This window comes from Dama dama, chromosome 18 (assembly GCF_033118175.1).
Source record: "Dama dama isolate Ldn47 chromosome 18, ASM3311817v1, whole genome shotgun sequence".
NCBI lineage: Eukaryota > Metazoa > Chordata > Mammalia > Artiodactyla > Cervidae > Dama > Dama dama.
This window is the reverse complement of record NC_083698.1, coordinates 97,846,642-97,867,268: the sequence shown is the minus strand read 5'-3', so window position 1 is coordinate 97,867,268 and position 20,627 is coordinate 97,846,642. Positions and strand designations below refer to the sequence as shown.

General features: G+C 37.9%; 1 protein-coding gene across 3 annotated transcripts in view; it reads right to left on the bottom strand.

The window, feature by feature from the left end:
- UBN2 (ubinuclein 2) overlaps positions 1–20,627 on the bottom strand; it is a 90,512-nt gene that overhangs the window by 45,350 nt on the left and 24,535 nt on the right. For all 3 annotated transcript variants that reach the window (XM_061165891.1, XM_061165890.1, XM_061165889.1), the window contains exons 3-7: positions 13,615–13,716; positions 7,740–7,877; positions 6,836–6,939; positions 4,130–4,619; positions 567–637 (exon numbers count right to left, since the gene is read on the bottom strand). In XM_061165891.1, coding sequence (XP_061021874.1) covers positions 567–637; positions 4,130–4,619; positions 6,836–6,939; positions 7,740–7,877; positions 13,615–13,716 — 905 coding nt within the window. The remainder of the gene's footprint in view (positions 1–566; positions 638–4,129; positions 4,620–6,835; positions 6,940–7,739; positions 7,878–13,614; positions 13,717–20,627) is intronic.

Here is a 20,627-nt window from a genome sequence, read left to right as displayed (position 1 = left end):
AAATACAGCTTATTTGACCACAATCTTAGAACCTGCAATTTCATTAACATCAAATTCTAGCTAAGGGTGAATATTATCACTGATTTAAATACTGTTTGTTTCATAAACCAGCTTTTACCCTTTCCTTTCCAATTGAATACCTGTCTTCTCTACACTGCCTCCATCCTATCCCATAACAATGATTCTTCATTAAACCATACTTTCCATTTGGATATAAAATGTTTGTGTGAATTTTAATGTAAACAATCAGAGATGTCTCAAAAAGATATCTTCACATAACATGACAAACACTGCATTTAAACGTAGGATAACATTCAACCCCATACACTGGTCACTTGCTCTGGTGGTTTTCCCACTGGAAGCTTTGATTATCATAAGGGGTCAGGGAGAACCACTGTACAAAGACACATAGTTTTGCTAAGAAACTTACTCATGCATGTTGTGAGGCCAAAAGGAAAGAGCTAAGGCCCGAGACTAACCAACCAAGCAGCATCTGCACGTCAAAGGTCTACAATGTTTCTTAAAGAATTCTTACGGTTTTTTAATCAAAGAAGAAAATTACTTACTCCAGAAGAATATTATTCATATCCTGTGTAAAGAATTTTTTCCTTCCTTCTTCATCAAAAAGTTTGGCAGCCTACAGAAACACAAGATTGTCAATAAGACCCTCAATAAACATATTTGTTTCCATATCTATTTACTTTAGAATAAGCTCCTTGAGGGCGGGGCTAAGATTAGTTTCACTTCACATCCCAGCTATTATCTGGCATGACAGGGAATTAAAGGGTGCTGAGACAAAATTTAGCATACATAACATTCTTTCCTATTATGTCTGTATTTCATTTTTCTGAATTTTCCCAAATCCAATAAGTTATACATATAAGATTTTCTAGTGCTATGGGTATCTTGTGTATTTTGAGTATCTGTTAGTTTTATTAATTCTTGCTGTTGTCTCCAAGATGACAGAAAGCTGCTGTCTCACTTTTTACTAGACAATATTGTCTAACAACATGTCTGATATTCTACATACTGTACACATTACCATGTTTAATCTTCATAACACCCAGTGACAAGGGCATTATAGCCCCCATTTTAGAAACAAGGAACCTTAACCTAAACGTGATATACCCCCAAATCACACTGCTAGTGAGTGGTGGATCCAGGACTCAGACCAGGAGCTTTCTGACTTCAGCTGTATAACACTGTGACTCTGTACAAAGATACTCAGCTTCTCCAGCCAGTCTGTGAAGTGAAAGTCGCTCAGTCATGTCCGTCTCTTTGCAACCCCACGGACTATACAGTCCATGGAATTCTCCAGGCCAGAATACTGGAGTGGGTAGCCTTTCCCTTCTCCAGGGCATCTTCCTGACCCAGGGATCGAACCAAGATCTCCCCCATTGCAGGCAGATTCTTTACCAGCTGAACTACAAGGGAAGCCCCGCAGCCAGTCTGAGTTCCACTTAATTACTAACAATGAAAAAACTGGCCGTGGTCATTATCCAGGGATGAGCAAAAATCAATTCAATGAGGATAAGAATGATATTTTCATCACTGTGTCACCTTAACCAGTTTACCAGAAACAAAGAGTATACAAACCAATACACTACCACAAGTAAAATTTACTGGGGAAATCACAAAAGACACAGTTTATCTTAAGACACCCAAGATGTAAAACATCCTGATTCAATAATCTGAGTAGGAAATATGCTGACTCTGTCAACTCTGTTGATAATTTTATACTGTTTGACAACCTCACATGCTATAAATAGATGAGGACAATTTTGGGGATATGCCTCAGCATTTCTTAGAAATGATGAAGACTGGGTATGTGTATGGAGAAGAAATACAGGAAGAAAGCCAGAACAAAAACTAAACTTTAAGAAAAAAAGACATCAAGAGGCTGAACACTGGAAGAATGTTACAAAGTGAGAAAAGAGCTACAAGAAGCAAGTCCTTATCAGACAGAGGTGAGCACTGCAAGCAGTTATGAAACCTTACTTCCTGAGGAAAAAATACCATCTCCTATTTGAAAGACAAAAATATGGAGAATTTACAGATACTAGCAAGTGAAATGAATCTTCTTACTGATAATTTCCTAAGAAGTTAGGAAGTCCTGCCATGGCAACTACAGAAAGAGTTTTAGTATATGAGATATGACAGCACCTGACAAAACTGAAACACACTCATTGCTCATCAGTTTCGTGTACTAAGTGGGAAAGAAAGGCACACAACACAGTGGACAGAGCGCAAGTTATATACAGCGTGATGGTCCTCCCTTTCAATTCTGACTGTGTATTACGGCTCAGCCACTTCCACTCAGGACACTGTCTCCTCAACAGTAACTGGGGTCCTGAGAGCACTACACTCAGTACACAGTATAGTTATTTGCTAAATAAATAATAGCTATTATTATTAATTACATGTTGAAAAACCTGGATTATATCCCTAGCACTTTTATATTTAAACCATCAAAGAAACTAAAGATTTTAGGGGCAATATGGGACAGCAAAAAGCACGTACCTTGGAGTCAGGTGAACCCTTGTGTTTAAATTCAGGCTCCACCACTTACTATTGTAGGGCCTGACCAAGCTACTTCATCTACCTCCACTTAAGTTTGTTAGCCATAAAAAGGAAACAATACCTTTACTTCATACAGTGGTTAAGAAGATCAAATAAAAAATCTATATGATTAATAAGATGACTATATATTTGATAAGCACAGAAAATAGCAAGAGTGAAAAGCAAAGGAGGGGAAAGAATAAAACAGAATATAAAAGAAAATGACAGAATAAAGATTATATCATTATCATTATAACAGCTGTAGGTAAGAGAAAATCTTAAAGAGAATCTTGAAATGATGAGAAAAGCTATTCCATGCAAAAATAAAGAGAAAGGAACCCACAGTAAAATCAGACAATACTGAATTTGAGATAAGAAACATTAATAGCACAGACAGGGCCATCTTCAAATGATACACATCACAACAGAGATTGAGCCAGCAAGAACTGTATGGGCCAACAAACAACACAGCATAGACATAAAGCAAAAATCATGGCAATGAAAGTCATAACCTAAGAAACACTGGCAATGAGATACTTGAACACACTTCTTTAAGTCCTGAACTAACAAATTACCTTAAAATAAGTAAAAATTTTAGAGAATTTAATAAGCGGTGACCTCAGAAGAAATGCTAAAGAACAAAAAATAGAAAAAGAATAAAATTGATAATTAGAATCCATGAGTCACCTGTTGGAAAAATTAGATAGATCTCCTGCTCCCCTAATCAGATACTTAAAATTTAGAAAGAGTTAAGAGAAATAAATACAACATGGAGATGATTAATAAATTTAAAATGTGATTTAAATGGCTACTATAACCCTAGAAGAGACAAGTTATAAAATATACTTCTGTTAACAATTATTTTTTATTATTTAATAATTTTTAATAATTACAATAATTATTTTTAATAACAACATATTTGCAAATGCATGAAATAAAATCCAGAAAAATAGTTTAATAATGGTTGTTCCATACTGGGGGTGGAAAATGTCTGATTATCGGGCATGTTTCCCTCCCTAAGTGAAAAATACAACTTATATTGAATATATAACTTCTGTAATCAGGGAAAAATAAAATAAAAAGAGGGCTAAAAACATGGCATGGGTTTAGACAAACATGCCAAAGTAGTATACACTTATTTGTTCCTACCTTCCCTGTATTTTCTTTACCAGGCTATGTAAGCCAATAAAAATTGTATTTATGAAAATTATACAGAAAAATATAAGATGAAGTGAGGTAATAAAACAATGAACTGTATCCATGTTATGTGTGCATTTGTGTTCAGTCACTCAATCAAGTCCAACTCTTTGCAATGCCCTCGGCTGTAGCCCACCAGGTGCCTCTGTCTATGGAATTTTCCAGGCAAGAATACTGGAGTGGGTTGCCATTCCCATGTTATAACTAAACTTAAAAGAAAAAGTATGCACAGATCCAATGCTTAAAAGGAAACATAGAAAATAAAGTTACTTAAAAGTATGTTAGGATTATAGGTTATTATTTTTGCTTGAAAATAAGTATTTATTGCTATGTTTATGCAGCAAACAAAAAACAAGAGAATTATCACACTTACTACACGGAGGTCTTCGATACGTTTTTCAAGGAGGACAGGCAGACCCTCTGGGAGTGTAGGTACCACCTTGGGCATAACTTGAGAGGCATAGGTTGGCTGGGTGGTGTTTCCATTCTCTCCCCCTGACTCTGAGAGGGGGCTACCATTAGAAGCAGCATCCAGTAATCTGTCAAAGTCGAAATCATCTAGCATCTCTAGGGCATTTTCAGCTTCCTGAAATAGTTCATGTTCATTTGTGCTAACAAAGATGGGGAGGTCCGGATCAGCACTGTTCAGATTCAGGTCCGAGACATCATTTCCCAACGTTACAGCAGCAGAGGGGGGGTTATTAAGAGAGGAGGTTGAGAAGTTCACTGGGGTTTTAGGGTTAGATTCCTTCTTTAATGCATCCTTCTCTTTTTGAAATTTTCTTATCATGGCAGCTAGAGAAAGAGAATCTTTATAACGTTTCTTCTTTTTTTCAGATTTGTGTGAATTTAGAGCCATAACCCTGTGAAGAAAAACGTGATCAGTTAGGTTTTGTATGATTTCAAAGGTTAAAACCCCATGGAAATAAGGAGGCATAGAGTTAAAATAACATCATCTTCATCATCTGGAGTGTCATTTATGAAAGGCAGATGGGTAAATGGCCATTAGAGTGAATAAAATGAAAGGGATAAAGTCAACAGAAATAAACAACACTATTAGAGCTCTGGTTTATTGAGTATACAAAGTTAGGGAGCTCCCTGTGGTTCAGTGGTGAGGACTCTGTGCTTTCACTGCCAAGGGTGCAGGTTTGATTCCTGGTCAGGGAATTAGATCCCACAAGTCACAGTCAAAAAAAAGAAAAAACAAAAGTATATGAACTTAAATTCCTACACCTTTTGGAATGTTCTTCTTTGTCACATCTATAAAGTAGTCACCTAAAGAATTAATGAAGTAAAGAACTGCACTTTTGCTGAAAACAGAGTTGACTTTAATAACAACCAGAGAAGCCTATATAGTACACCTTCAAACCCCAGGTGGTTCGTGCTACAAACTGCCAAAGGAATGCAAAATCCTCTGAGTCAATCTGTGAGCCTTCATTCATCACCATGTCATCTATCCAGACCTCGTTCTGTCTGCTACTACCTTCTGATCCTTTTTCACTTTGCATTTCTTCTCTCTGAGGGTGTGGGATAGATACATGTAATTTTCAGTGACAACTTTCTCCCTGTGATGATTATAAGGAAAGGGTGGTCTCGGTTTAGCTATCACTTTCTCTAAGAAATCTTTTCTAAATTCATTGGCTTATATGCTTCTATGTGCACTACAGAAACTAAAAATGATGATTAGTGCTTTGAAGGTAGGCCACTGTTTCATTTCATACTGTTATATATCCAAAACCCAGACAGTGTCTGGTATGCAGGAATTATGTTTGTTGCTCAGTCGTGTCCAACTCTTTGGGGACCCCACTGACTGTAGCCTGCCAGGGTCCTGTGTCCATGGGATTTCCCGGGCAAGAATACCGGAAGTTGTCACTTCCTCTTGCAGATCTTCCCAACCCAGGGACTGAACCTACGTCTCCTGCATTGGTAGGCGGATTCTTTACCATTGCACCACCTAGGAAGCTCAATCTCATGTATCAAAAGTGAAAGCGAAAGCAAGGTCGCTCAGTCGTGTCCGACTCTTTGTGACCCCATGGACTGTAGCCTACCACACTCCTCCGTCCATGGGATTTTCCAGGCAAGAGTACTGGAGTGGGTTGCCAGTTCCTTCTCCAGAGGATCTTCCCAACCCAGGGATTGAACCTGGGTCTCCCGCATTGTAGGCAGAAGCTTTACTATCTGAGCCACCAGGGAAGTCCCTAATCTCATGTATAGGAGGAGCTAATTACCTCCTTACATCAACTCTTGAGATTTTGAGAGTCCCAAATTCAGATGTATCTCTTCCTCTGCTAAGGAGGGGAGAAAAATCCAGCCTCTCACAAGTTTCTGTCCCTGGGCTCTATCTTAAAAAGCCATAGAGAAGTAGGGACAACTGGTAGTTTCATGATTGTAAGGTTCATTTTATTCTTATGGCTTTTTATTCCATTTCTCTCTCTCGCTCTCCTTTTTTTTTGGTGGCTGTGTCTCTCGACGTATAGGATCTTAGTTTCTAACCAGGGATTGCACCTGGATCCTGGCAGTGAAAGCACCAAGTCCTAACCACTGGACGGCCAAGGAATTCCCTCTTATGACTTAATAAGCTTTCGAGAAATTCTACTTGGCTTTTTAGAGGCAATATCATTACCTAAAGTGACAAGCATTAAGAATAGCTAAGTAAAATCAATGACTTTTAAAAAATATTAAAACGACCATCAATCATTTACATAAGGATTAATGCCAATTCTCAGACCCTGGGTATCTAAGCTTTGTTTTAGTTCAAAAAATTAAGAAAACGTGTTCCATTTTTCAAACTGATTCTTGTTGATAAAATGTTGTAACGAAAAAAAAAAGTTGTAATGAGCAAAATACTTAATGAACAAATATGTAAATCTGATTTAAAACACCTAAAGTCTCTAAGATGACTTCTACTTAATAATAAATATTATTAAAATATAAGTCAATAGGTCACTGACATTTATAATTACTGTATTAAATTAGATCCAGCTAAGTTGAACTAATTAATGCTAAATATATCTTTCTAAAAAAGGAGTGCTTGTCATGCTACAATACTAGTTCCCTCATTATGTCTAATTTCACTTACCCCAGTTGTTTGGGTACTTTTTTCCTTGGCTTCTTCTCCTTTTCCCCTTCCTCTTTCCGCTTCCTCTTCTTCATCTCAATATCATCTTCTTTTATTTTGGGAATCTATAAAATGATAAAATATATCACTTACCTAAGTGTTACTGCCCTACTCTTTGATGATACCAATCCAGGGAAAATGGTTTTACTCAAATTTCAGGCTGCATTAGAACTCCTTGTTAAAATGCAAATTCTTTGGGTCCATGAGAACTCCCAAACCTTGGTTTTGGCTCAGTTATCTGGGGGAGAGCCTTTTAATCTGCATTTTTAACAAACATTTTGATAATTCTGGTGCAAATATGTCTTTGGCTCACATTTCAGGAAACATCTAAAGACATTTTATTCATTTCTCAAATACAATATATACATTCTATAAAATCTGTTTTACATCTTAGAAAAAGTAACTGCTATTACCAGTCATTTCCATATCAAGTCTTAAGCTAGGGAGGTGCAAGGGGGGATCAGGATGGGGAACACATGTAAATCCATGGCTGATTCATGTCAATGTATGGCAAAAACCACTACAATTTGTAAAGTAATTAGCCTCCAACTAATAAAAATAAATGAAAAAAAAAAGTCTTAAGCTATCCTAGAACCACAACCTTATCCAGAAACAGCAGACTATTAGACTAGATACGGAGAGAGAAGTTTTAACAGAAAATATAATTCTATTATGATATAAAAATATATTTTCCCGTATTTATATAATTTTACTTTAAAGCATGTAATTAACTATAAATTCATTAAATAATGATTAGCATTTTACTTTTCCATATATTCACAGCTGTAAGGCACAAGTAAAATTCAAAAGCCACATCCTTTTAACTGAATGCTCTCACTGCTGCTGCAGTGCTGGACAAACTCACTTTGGGTGGCTTGTGCTTTTGGTTGTCTGTGGTGTCGTCTTCTTCAGTATCTGAAGCTTGGCGAAACTGGAGAGTGCCAGTGTTGATATAAAAGCCTCCATATTTTGTTGTTAGAGAAGCAGGAACTAATTCGTCATACTAGATTGAAAAAAATTTTTCAGATATATCTTACTAACTTTAATTCTATAAATGCGTCAAAGAAATTCAATCCCGTCAGCATCTTCCTTACATCTTAACTACAAAACTAACTGCAATGAAGATGTCTGTGAATAAATTTAGAAACAGTTAGTATCTGGAACAGAAATGAGCTCTGATCATTCAGTATTTATTAAAAAAAGAAACTTCTCAAACACTGAAGCTAATTCTAAATATATCATCTGCTGAGAAAAACTTAACAATCACTGATATTCTTAATGACAAATGATTCTGATGAGAAATTGAAACAAGTTAAAACAAAAGACTAAATGGCCAGACAACAAATGAACTTCACTTCTTACCAATATTGGTATTAATACATAATTTTATTCATAAATAGATTATAAAAATTAAAGGTTATTTCTTCTGCCTTAGTTCTAAGCTTTTAAGTAAGGAATATTTTTTAAACATATAAAACAAAAATAAGTTTTAAAGGGAAGTAGAAAAAGAACTGCCCTGTTCAGTAAGCATACACTGAGAATCCAGATACTTCTCTGAAAAAGATTCAAATTGTATAAATCAGTATGAAGATCTGGTCTAGAATATCACGTTAAGCTGATGTCCTCTAAGCTTCAATTTTTTTAAAGTTTATGTATGTATATATTTATGGCTGCGCTGGGTCTTCTGTTGCTACACCGGCATTCTCTAGTTGTGTAAGCCTGTATTTTAAGTTTTATCTTATCTCACCTGAAGAAGAAAAAACAAGCACTAAATTGAAGGTCAATCTTAACTAAATGAAGGTGTTTATGGCAAAAGAGGAAAAAAAGGAACTACTTATCTAACAGAAGCAAGATACCTGCTACCTGGGGTCCCCAGAACTCTACTTAAGGGTTCTCTTCATATTATATAATTAGTCTTTAAGAAAGTTGTAGTTGTAAGGAAAATTCTTTTGCCATGGGCAAAAAATATACAGAATATATTTGTTAAACATATTAAGGCTAAATACAAAACTTGTGATTTTAAACTGTATCCTTTTTTTTTTTTTAAACTGTATGCTCTTAAGTTACATGGAGAATGGAGAAAGCCTGTACATTTAATGATTTTGAACCAAAACTGAATGATGTTAGAAAAAGAAAAAAGGAACAAACTCCTTTCTTGTTGCTCCACTTGAGGGGTTACTACAAAGACCTACGGCTAAGACCTTCAGAAAGGGCCCAGTACTATCTGTAAGTAAAGGAGTGACGTGAGGAATAAAGAATTAAAAGTGAAAAGAACGGACTTCCATGGTGGTCCAGTGGTTAGGAATCTCCACATTTATCTGGAGAAGAACATGATGCTGAAGGATACATGCACCCCAGTGTTCACTGTAGCACTGTTTACAATATCCAAGGCCCAGAAACAACCTAAATGTCCAACAGAGGAATGAATAAAGAAGATGTAGTACAAACAAGAAGGCACTGCAATGAGAAGCCCAGGCACTGAAACTAGAGAGGTGCCCCGGCTTGCTACAACTAGATAAAGCCCACGCATAGCAATCAAGACCCAGTGCAGACAAAAATAAATAATTTTTTTAAAAGTGAAGTCTCTCTAGTAATTATTTTGAAAATGTATAATTGTGATAAGACAAATACACCTGCACTTTTTGCTTACATAAATTTGTATAACGCTTTATAATTTTTATCTTCCTCATATAAATTATTTCACTTGGTTCCCCTGATCCCCTTTGGAGGCTAGGAAGGCAAATATTACTCCCATTTTATAAGTGAAAACCAAATTCAGAGAGGTCAAGAACTTTGCCACACTAACAGTATTGGTTTATGGCAGTGTCACTGACTGTTTTCCCAACCTACCCACTATAATAAGCAGCATCTTGTGTTAGAAACACACTCATCACCAGGCTACCAGACAATGTGGAGGTGCTCATTATCTACCTTCTTCAGCAGTATTCTGCTGAACTTTCCCTATCAGAACACTCTTCAGGAGAACAAACTCTTTATGCATATTTGATTTAGCCTTTTTAAAAAAATATAACCAAGTGGACTACAATTGTATTTGATAAACCTAGCAACCGTACTAAAGTGACACAACCAATAAGACAGAGCAAGGATAAATACACAGCTTCCACTGCACTGTGAGTTATAAATGTGCCAAGCATTTTTTTTTTTTCTTGCAAGGTACAGGATATATTCTGGGGTTGTTTTTGTTAAGGTAACACTCATTTATAACCTTACATAAGTTTCATGAGTATATGACATTTCTACTTCTGTAATAATTTTAGCCTTTTAAGTACAGTGTATTAAGAGGCAATGGATCACTGAACTTGCAAACCAGATTTATTAGATCCTTTGCCAACAGAGATGCCTAGCTATTGTGACCCAGAATAAATCACTTAACATCAATACTTTGCGGCTGCAAAACAGATTCAATATTACTTACTTCACGAAGTTCTAGTGAAATTTAAAAGACATAACCTAAATAAAAGCATTAATCATGTCTGGTATTATTTCAACAATGAAAAGATTTCCTTTGTTTTTTTAAAAATTTGGCAGCATGCATGTTAGACTCAAAATAATCTTCAAAAGCATTTATTTTCAGACATTACAGTAGTAAGTATAAATAGTACACAATTCTTAAAGTGAATCAGAACCAGATTATTTTCAATCCCTATTGAACAATATACAAATAGAGAAAGCCTACTAGTGGGAATTTCCTAGCGGTCTAGTTGTTATGACTCTGCACTTTCACTTCCAAGGGCCCAGGTTCAATTCCCAGTCAGGGAACTAAGATCCCATGAGGGTGACACAGCCCCAAAAAAAAGCCTATAAGCAATATACCCATTGGAAAAAAACAAGAAAATCATTTGGTTGGCTCATAAGTGTTTTATGTCTGAATCACTGAATTATTTCATGTAAAAATGAAATAAGCTGTTAAAGAAAATGATGCAAAATTATTTTGCAAGTCAATAAACAACCTGTTTTAGTTCAATTTCCTCCTATAAAACAGGGACTGAAATTGTCCTATAAATATGTCAGTAACTGTATAAGTTATATATACATATATATAAAAAATAAATATATATTTATATATATATATATAACAACAATTTATACCTACAAAATTTATCCTCATTTATTAAAGCAGTGGCTTTCAAATTTTCTTCATCAGCCCAAGTGGAAAATACATTACCCATCAAAACCCAGTGCATGCATATAAACACACACACACAATAAAAATCGCATAATGTATCAGTAGCTTACTATAACAGCTCCTACTCTATTTCATTCTCTTTGAAAATGCCAGTCAGTCTTTAAATTGATACACAAAGAAATTACATTTCACAAAAATCGGTTTGAAAAACACTTTTATTCAAATATTTGGAATGCTACAAAGGAAAATACTAAAAATGCTCTTTATGAAAGGCTACATACCATATGATTCTAACTGTATGATGCTGGAGAAGAGGCAAAACTATGAAGACAATAAAAAGATTAGTGGTTGCAGGTGTTAGGGAGGGATGAATAGGTAGAGCATATTATTTTTAGGGCAGTGAAACTATCTTGTATGACAGTATAATGGTGGATACACGTCATTATACATTTGTCAAAATCCACAGAACGTACGACACCAAGAGTGAATCTGAAGGTAAACTATGGACTCTGGGTGATGATGTGTTGATGCAGGTTCTTCACCTGTGACTAGTCCACTCTGGCGGGGGAACACTGGTAACGGGGGGAGCAGTGCATGTTGTGAGGGCAGGGAGTATATGGGTAATTTTTGCACCTTCCATTCAATTTTGCTGTGTACCTCAAACTGCTTTAAAAAAGTTAAGTTTATTAATTAAACTCAAACAAGGGCTCTATGTCAACCCAGGGGGTGGGGGATGGGGAGGGAGATGGGAGGTAAGTTCAAAAGGGAGGGGATATGTGTATTCCTATTGTTGCTTCATCTTGAGGTTTGACAGAAAACAACAAAATTTTGTAAAGCAATTATCCTTCAATAAAAAATTTCTAAAAAAATTTTAAATGCTATTTATGTAAGCCTGAGTACATGCAATGTTCATTCATACACGGCATGGCTAAGTTTCCTCTTGGGTTATTTAGAATTCAAAATCTACTTTGCATAGAGTGTTAACACCAGTACTGTTGCTTTATACTTGCTTTATGCTTTTTGATGGGCTTCCCTGGTGGCACACTGGTAAAGAATCCACTTGCAGGAGCAGTAGGAGAGATGAGTTTGATCCCTGGGGTGGGAAAATCCCCTGGAGAAGGAAAGGGCAAACCCCTCCAGTATTCTTGCCTATGAAATCCTACGGACAGGGGAACATGATGTCCATGGGATCGCAATGTCCATGGGATCACAACAAGCTGGATACAAATGAAGCGGCTGAGCACCCACACAGGCATTTCAGCATGTCATTATCTTGAGTCTCAGAGTACATAATTCTGCTGGGCAAGTCAGTCATAACAGAGAAAACTGGGTGATGCTAAAATAAAAGACTTGCTCCTGGTCCACGGTGAATTAGAAAACAAGTGGAGTCTAGAATCGAGTACTTTTGACTTCAGTGTCAAATCAAGGTCAAAACTCTTTGAGACCATTCCATGCCCGAACCTACAAAAAGGCTGACAACCTTTTTGGTAACAGAAAGTCCTCTCAACTCCAAAGGACACTGTCAACATTTTACTTCTACAGAGTAGGCTTGCAAACCAGTTTATGTCAGGAAACCAAAGTAACACAGGAGTATGACAGGGTATGTATGCCTCATGCTGGAAGTCCTTCCTATCACTTTCCTACCACTACATGCCTTGTCATCCTCTACACAACCAAGCCCTGTAGTAACAGGAAAAAGAGACACTAATTTGCAGGTAGTCTAACAGCCACCTTAGTGTCACTTTCTGTATATTCTAAGCAGTCACTACACAGTGCAGGGGATATCATAATGCAGGGATTAGATTATTCCAGCACACTGAGAAGAATGTAAGAACATACAACTTACCAACCCCTAAACATGGCATGCCTTTATTTATTTGCTATGCGATCAATGGACTGCTGCAGTTCTGAAATGCTCTCCTGAATTCCTCTTCCTTTTATAAAAGAAAGAAGATTCCAGGGGGAAAGCTGTAGGGCTTCATCAAAACAGATTGTGATGAAGGATAGCATTCAACTATCACCACTGTAGTAAGGATTGGCAGCAATAAAACCATGAAGCACAATTTCAAGCTATCTGCCAGATTAACTACAACCCAGCAGCCTCAGTCTTCAAAATCTCATGGTTCTTATCTGAAGGTGTTTCAAAACACACCTGCCCTTGGGAACATCGATAAAAACTCAAGGTGGAAATATTCTCTGATGAATAAATCCCACTACTAGAAACTTAACCTATACATATACTTTTACTCCATAATTATCTTACATGCCTACTCAAGTACACAAAGAAAAATGTGTACTACTGATGGCTCAATTACTTGTAAGCACATAAAACTGGAAACTTCTTTTTTCTTTGGCCACACCATGCAGCTTTTGGGATTTTAGTTTCCCCTCCAGGGATCGAACCCAGGGTCCGACTGAGAAAGCACCGCATGCTAACCAGTGGACTGCCAGGGAATTCCCAAAACTGTAAATGATTCAGACATACATCAAAAGGGAATCAGTAAAAACACTTGCTGAAACATTTATTTTATCTTTGAATTCCACTACCCAAATAAACAAAGAAGTGCTTTTATATTAAAGACAAATTACTCACAGCCTCTGAGTTATCAATAAATGGATCTGTCTCATCATAGCCAAAGCCTATATCGATTAAATCTTGTAGCCGATCCTTCCGGTGTTTACGGGGCTTCCCACCCTGTGAAGAACAGATATGTTAGGCTGAATCAGTACTCATGCTATTTCCATAAAAGTATAAAATACCTGTCAGAAGAATCTGCAAATGACTTCTGTAATAATACCCCTCAGAAGGTTGAATTTAAATCCCCTCACATTTTGAACGAAAGCTGTACTTAGGGACTCGCCTCCAAAGTAAGTTTATAGTGAAAAACCTGGCTAACGTTACTCAGCCACATGATCAAGGTCGACACCAACAGTGATAAGTCATATTGGTACAGCATTACTCTTGACACGATGTGACACAAATTGCACTTAAACTTTGCAGTCTTCCTCTCAAAAGCCTGTCACCTCAGTTATTGGTTAACCATGACATCATGACAAAACAGAACCACAAGAAAAACACCAAACTCAACTGAGGGACATTCTTACAAGTAACTGACCAGTATTCTTCAAAGTGGTCAAGATTATCAAAAACAAGAAAAATCTGAAAAACCATCATAGTCTAGATAAGCTTAAAAAGACAGAAAAATGAAATGTGATCTGCTCTCCTGCCTGGCATGCAGGCACTAAAAAAGGACATTGGGGGAAATAAGCAAATCTTGAATAAAATGCAGTATCAATTAATAGTAATGTACCAGTGTTGGTTGGTTAGTTGTAACAAGTCTGCTATACAATCATGTTACAGGGGAGACTGGGTGAGAACTATATGGAAATTCTTTGTATTTTCAACTTTTCGTAAATCCAAACTATTCTTAAAAGTATTTTTAATGTCCTAGAATTAATTATACACATAGACATACAAGAAAATAAAAAATGAATGCATGGAGAGACTGGTGAAATCTGAATAAGGTCTACGGTCTAGTTAACTTTATTGTCCCAATGCCTATTTCCTAGTTTTGGTAACTATAGTTAAGTCACTACTGAGAAAAACCAAGTGACTGGTACAAGGGACCTCTCTATATTGCAACTTCTTGTGAGTCTATAGTTCTCCTGAAATTAAAAGAAAACAAAAACTTTTTTAAGTAAAACCACATCAAAATCAAAAGAAGCAGTTAGTATGGACTCCATTATTCATGTCACACTTTATTGAATCTACTGACTGATTACAGTATAAAGAACTCAGTCTATCTCAGGGATTAAATGGTACATGTATTCTAAAGGTTATATATAAGCTTTCCATAAGCACTTTAACTGAGCAGGAAGGCTAGTATTATTATGGCACTATTAAAATGAGTATTTAGTTTCATCTCCAAGAGTCATTTTAGATATGCAAATTGACTCATGCAAATTCAACTCTACTTTCTAAGCATCTTTCTAACAGCTGCCGGACCCCATGATTTTTGTGAAGCAGGAGTGGGGAAAAGGATGCTCAGAAAGCAGAGAGAAAACCAACAGGGCTGAGGGTCCTGCCTGCCCTCATGCCACCAATGAGTGAGAATGAGCCCTGGAGAAGGTGTAGTATGTGAGACCGAACACTCCTATGGTTTACATTTCCACAGTGCACGTGTCTCTCAATGCACAGTGCATTTCACCGCTGGAAACAACGGTGAAAGATGGCTGAGTTTTCTGCAACATAGCTCTTAAATGAAAGCAAATTACTTCATCTATTTCCACGTGAAGAAATGGGGATCTCTTCCAGTGTTTACATTAAAAAAAAACAAAAACAAAAACAATTATGATGGACTTACTGAGAAATGTCTCCAACATAAAACCATTTCCTTTTTAGGTAATTTTGTAAGGTAATTCTGACTAAACGCTATGCTTGTATTGCATATTAGTGTTAAAAAAAAAAAACCTACTCCCCATAACTATGACTCCATTGTATGCTTTTCAGTGAACAAAACTGTTTAATACCATCACCAGTGAGAGTGTCATTTTGGTGTGAGATAAAGTAGTTGCTCCCACGTTTTCAGCTTTTACCAGTTTTAAAAGCAATTTGGAGACCAACACAGAGGGGCAACGCTTTTATTTTGGAGGATAAAACAACTGAGTTCAGTTCACTACAGTCGCTCACTTGTGTCCCCATGGACTGCAGCACACCAGGCCTCCCCGTCCATCACCAACTCCTGGAGCTTGCTCAAACTCATGTCCATTGAGTCGGCGATGCCATCCAACCATCTCAGCCTCTGTTGTCTCCATTTACCCCCAACTTCAATCTTTCCCAGCATCTGGGTCTCTCCAAATGAGTCAGTTCTTCACATCAGGTGGCCAAAATATCGGAGCTTCAGCTGCAACATCAGTCCTTCCAATGAATATTCAGGAGTGATTTCCTTTAGGATTGACTGGTTTGATCTCTTTGCAGTCCAATGGATTCTCAAGAGTCTACTCCCAGCACCACAGCTCAAAAGCATCCATTCTTCAATGCTCAGCTTTGTTTATGGTCCAAATCTCACATCTATACACGACTACTGGAAAAACCACAGTTTGACTAGATGGACCTTTGTCATCAAAGTAATGTCTCTGCTTTTTAATATGCTGTCTAAGTTTGTCATAGCTTTTCTTCCAAGGAGCAAACATCTTCTAATTTCATGGCTGACAGTCACCATCTGCAGTGATTTTGGAGCCCAAGAAAACAAAGTCTGTCACTGTTCCCATTATTTCCCCATCTATCTGCCATGAAGTGATGGGACCAGATGCCATGATCTTCGTTTTCTGAATGCTGAGACTTAAGCCAGCTTTCTCACTCTCCTCTTTCACTTTCATCAAGAGACTCTTTAGTTCTTCTTTACTCTCACCCATAAGGGTGCTGTCATCTGCCTATCTGAGGTTATTGATATTTCTCCCGGCAATCTTAATTCCAGCTTGTGCTTCATCCAGTCCAGCATTTCTCATGATGTACTCTGCATATAAGTTAAACAAGCAGGGTGACAATATACAGCCTTGATGTACTCCTTTTCCAATTCAGAACCAGTCTGTTGTTCCATGTTGTTCTAACTGTCGCTACTTGACCTGCATACAGATTTCTCAGTATGTACAGTATGAAAAGGCAAAAAGATAGGACACTGAAAGATGAACTCCCCAGGTCAACAGGTGCCCAATATGCTACTGAAGATCAGTAGAGAAATAACTTCAGAAAGAATGAATAGATGGAACCAAAGCAAAAACAACAACCAGCTGTGGATATGACAGGTGATGGAAGTAAAGTTCGATTCTGTAAAGAGCAATATTGCATCAGTCACTCAGTTCAGTCGCTCAGTTGTGTCTGACTCTGCGACCCCATGGACTACAGCATGCCAGGCCTCCCTGTCCATCACCAACTCCCGGAGTCCACCCAAACCCATGTCCATTGAGTCGGGGATGCATTCCAACCATCTCATCCTCTGTCGTCCCCGTCTCCTCCTGCCCTCAATCTTTCCCAGCATCAGGGTCTTTTCCAATGAGTCAGCTCTTCGCATCAGGTGGCCAAAGTATTGGAGTTTCAGCTTCAACATCAGTCCTTCCAATGAACACTCAGGGCTGATTTCCTTTAGGATGGACTGGTTGGATCTCCTTACAGTCCAAGGGACTCTCAAGAGTCTTCTCCAACACCACAGTTCAAAACCATCAATTCTTTGGCACTCAGCTTTCTTTATAGTCCAACTCTCACATCCATACATGACTACTGGAAAAACCATAGCCTTGACTCAAGGGACCTTTGTTGGCAAAGTAATGTCTCTGCTTTTTAATATGCTGTCTAGGTTGGTCATAGGAAACTGGAATGTTAGGTTCATGAATCAAGGCAAATTAGAAGTGGTCAAACAGGAGATGACAAGAGTGAACATCAACATTATAGGAATCAGTAAATTAAAATGGACTGGAATGGGCGAATTTAACTCAGATGACCACTATATCTACTACTGTGGGCAATCCCTTAGAAGAAATTGAGTAACCATCAAAGTTAAGAAGAGAGTCCCAAATGCAGTACTTGGATGAAATCTCAAAAATGACTGAATGATCTCTGTTCCTCTCCAAGGCAAACCATTCAATATCACAATAACCCAAGTCTGTGCACCAACCAGTAATGCTGAAGAAGCTGAAGTTGAACGGTTCTATCAAGACCTACAAGACCTTCTAGAACTAACACCCAAAAAAGATGTCCTTTTCATTATAGGGGACTGGAATGCAAAAGTAGGAAGTCAAGAGATACCTGGAGTAACAGACAAGTTTGACCTTGGAGTGTAAAACAAAGTAGGCCAAAGGCTAACAGAGTTTTGCCAAGAGAACATACTGGTCATAGCAAACACCCTCTTCCAACAACGTAAGAGAAGACTCTATACATGGACATCACCAGATGGTCAATACCAAAATCAGATTGATTATATTCTTTGTAGGCTTCAGCAATATGTGAACCACGAACTTCCAGATGTTCAAGCTGGTTTTAGAAAAGGCAGAGGAACCAGAGATCAATTGCCAATATCCGCTGGATCATCGAAAAAGCAAGAGAGTTCCAGAGACAAAGCCTTTGACTGTGTGGATCACAATAAACTGTGGAAAATTCTTGAAGAGATGGGACTAACAGACCACCTGACCTGCCTCTTGAGAAATCTGTATGAAGGTCAGGAAGCAACAGTTAGTACTGGACATGGAACAACAGACTGGTTCCAAATAGGAAAAGGAGTATGTCAAGGCTGTATATTGTCACCCTGCTTATTTAACTTATATGCAGAGTACATCATGAGAAATGCTAGGCTGAATGAAGCATAAGCTGGAATCAAGATTGCTGGGAGAAATATCAATAACCTCAGATATGCAGATGACACCACCCTTATGGCAGAAAGTGAAGAAGAACTAAAGAGCCTCTTGATGAAAGTGAAAGAGGAGAGTGAAAAAGTTGGCTTAAAGCTCAACATTCAGAAAACTAAGATCATGGCATCCAGTCCCATCACTTCATGGCAAATAGATGGGGAAATAGTAGCTGACTTTACTTTGGGGGGGCTCCAAAATCACTGCAGATGGCGACTGCAGCCATGAAATTAAAAGACGCTTACTCCTTGGAAGGAAAGTTATGACCAACCTAGACAGCATATTAAAAAGCAGAGACATTACTTTGCCAACAAAGGTCCCTTGAGTCAAGGCTACGGTTTTTCCAGTAGTCATGTATGGATGTGACAGTTGGACTGTAAAGAAAGCTAAGCACCGAAGAATTGATGGTTTTGAACTGTGGTGTTGGAGAAGACTCTTGAGAATCCCTTGGACTGCAAGGAGATCCAACCAGTCCATCCTAAAGGAGATCAGTCCTGAGTGTTCATTGGAAGGACTGATGTTGAAGCTGAAACTCCAATACTTTGGCCACCTGATGCGAAGAACTGACTCTCTGGAAAAGACCCTGATGCTGGGAAAGATTGAGGGCAGGAGGAGACGGGGACGACAGAGGATGAGATGGTTCGATGGCATCACCAAGTCAATGGACATGAGTTTGGGCAAACTCTGTGAGTTGGTGATGGACAGGGAGGCCTGGCGTGCTGCAGTTCATGGGGTCCCAAAGAGTCAGACATGACTGAGTGACTGAACTAAACTAAAAGTGGGAGAAGCTCTACAGAGTTAGCAAAAACAAGACTGGGAGCTGACTGTGGCTCAGATCATGAATTCCTTATTGCCAAATTCAAAACAGCACTGATGACATCCACAAAAAATATGGTGGGAGGGGGGATCGGGATGGGGAATACGTGTAACTCTATGGCTGATTCATATCAATGTATGACAAAACCCACTGAAATGTTGTGAAGTAATTAGCCTCCAACTAATAAAAAAAAAAATTAATTAATTAAAAAAAAAAAAGTAGAATTCTTCTCAAGAAACACCAATGGCAACAGACATACACAAATACACATAACATATGGATATGCTTAAATGGAACACAGACAATAAAGTGTCCTTGTTTTTCTCACTTGCCAGATCTGCATACTGCAGCTGTAATGCTATGTTACAGAATTACAGTGAGAAAAAGAAGGGGAGGGTAGAACATATTTCCATGTTAGAAGTTATTCTACTGAGAAAAAGTAACATAAAAGCAGTTAAATACATGATGGACTGTTTTTACCCAAAAATGAGAGTTCTAATAAATTAAAACTCTAAAGACAAAAACTAATGAGAAACACCAGCCCTGCCAGATATTAAATACATTTAAAGGTATAGGAGTTAAAATAGATATGACAGGGGGGAAAATGAATTTTATATGAAAAAGGCAACACTGCAACTCAATGGAGAGCAATTAATAACTAAATGGAAATAAAATAAGATATAAATTTCATCTAGCAAATTATAAACTTTTCAAATTCTGGCAAGATGAGGAAGAAACAAGACTTCTCCAACACTGCTGACAAGAGTGTAACAGGAGGGAAAGGGACAGGGCACAACTTTTGAAAGAATGACATAGCCCAAAGACACAACATAAACTGATTAGAATCAAATGGGACCAAGATGGCAGACAAGACTAGGCCTTGATCCGCAATCAGCAGAAGAAACGCCACACCCAGAGCGGCCATGGCAGTTCCAGCCCACTGTTAAAAGGCCAAGAGGTACTCGGTGACTGAAATACTGAAAATCTGCACCCCTTCTCAAAAACAGCTGGAATAACCCTCCCACTCATTAGCATATGAAATTACCCAGCCGATAAAAACTAACTACACCACATTTCGAGATGGACTCACCCTCCACAGACTCACCTTGTCTGTAGAGTGTGTTTCTCTCTGAATAAATCTGAATAAATCTACTTCTTACCTATAACTTTGTCTCTCACTGAATTCTTTCTGTCATGAGACATCAAGAACCTGAGCTTCATTAGGTCCTGAAACCAGGTACCATGAGTTTTGGCTGGGTTTGAGTCCCAAGCAAGATTTTGCCTGGATCTGAGTCCCAGCCACGTGGGTTTCAAGTCCCAAGCAGGGTTCTAGTTGAGTTCGAGTCCCAGCCACATGGATTTGAGTCCCAAACTGGGTTTTGGCTGGGTTC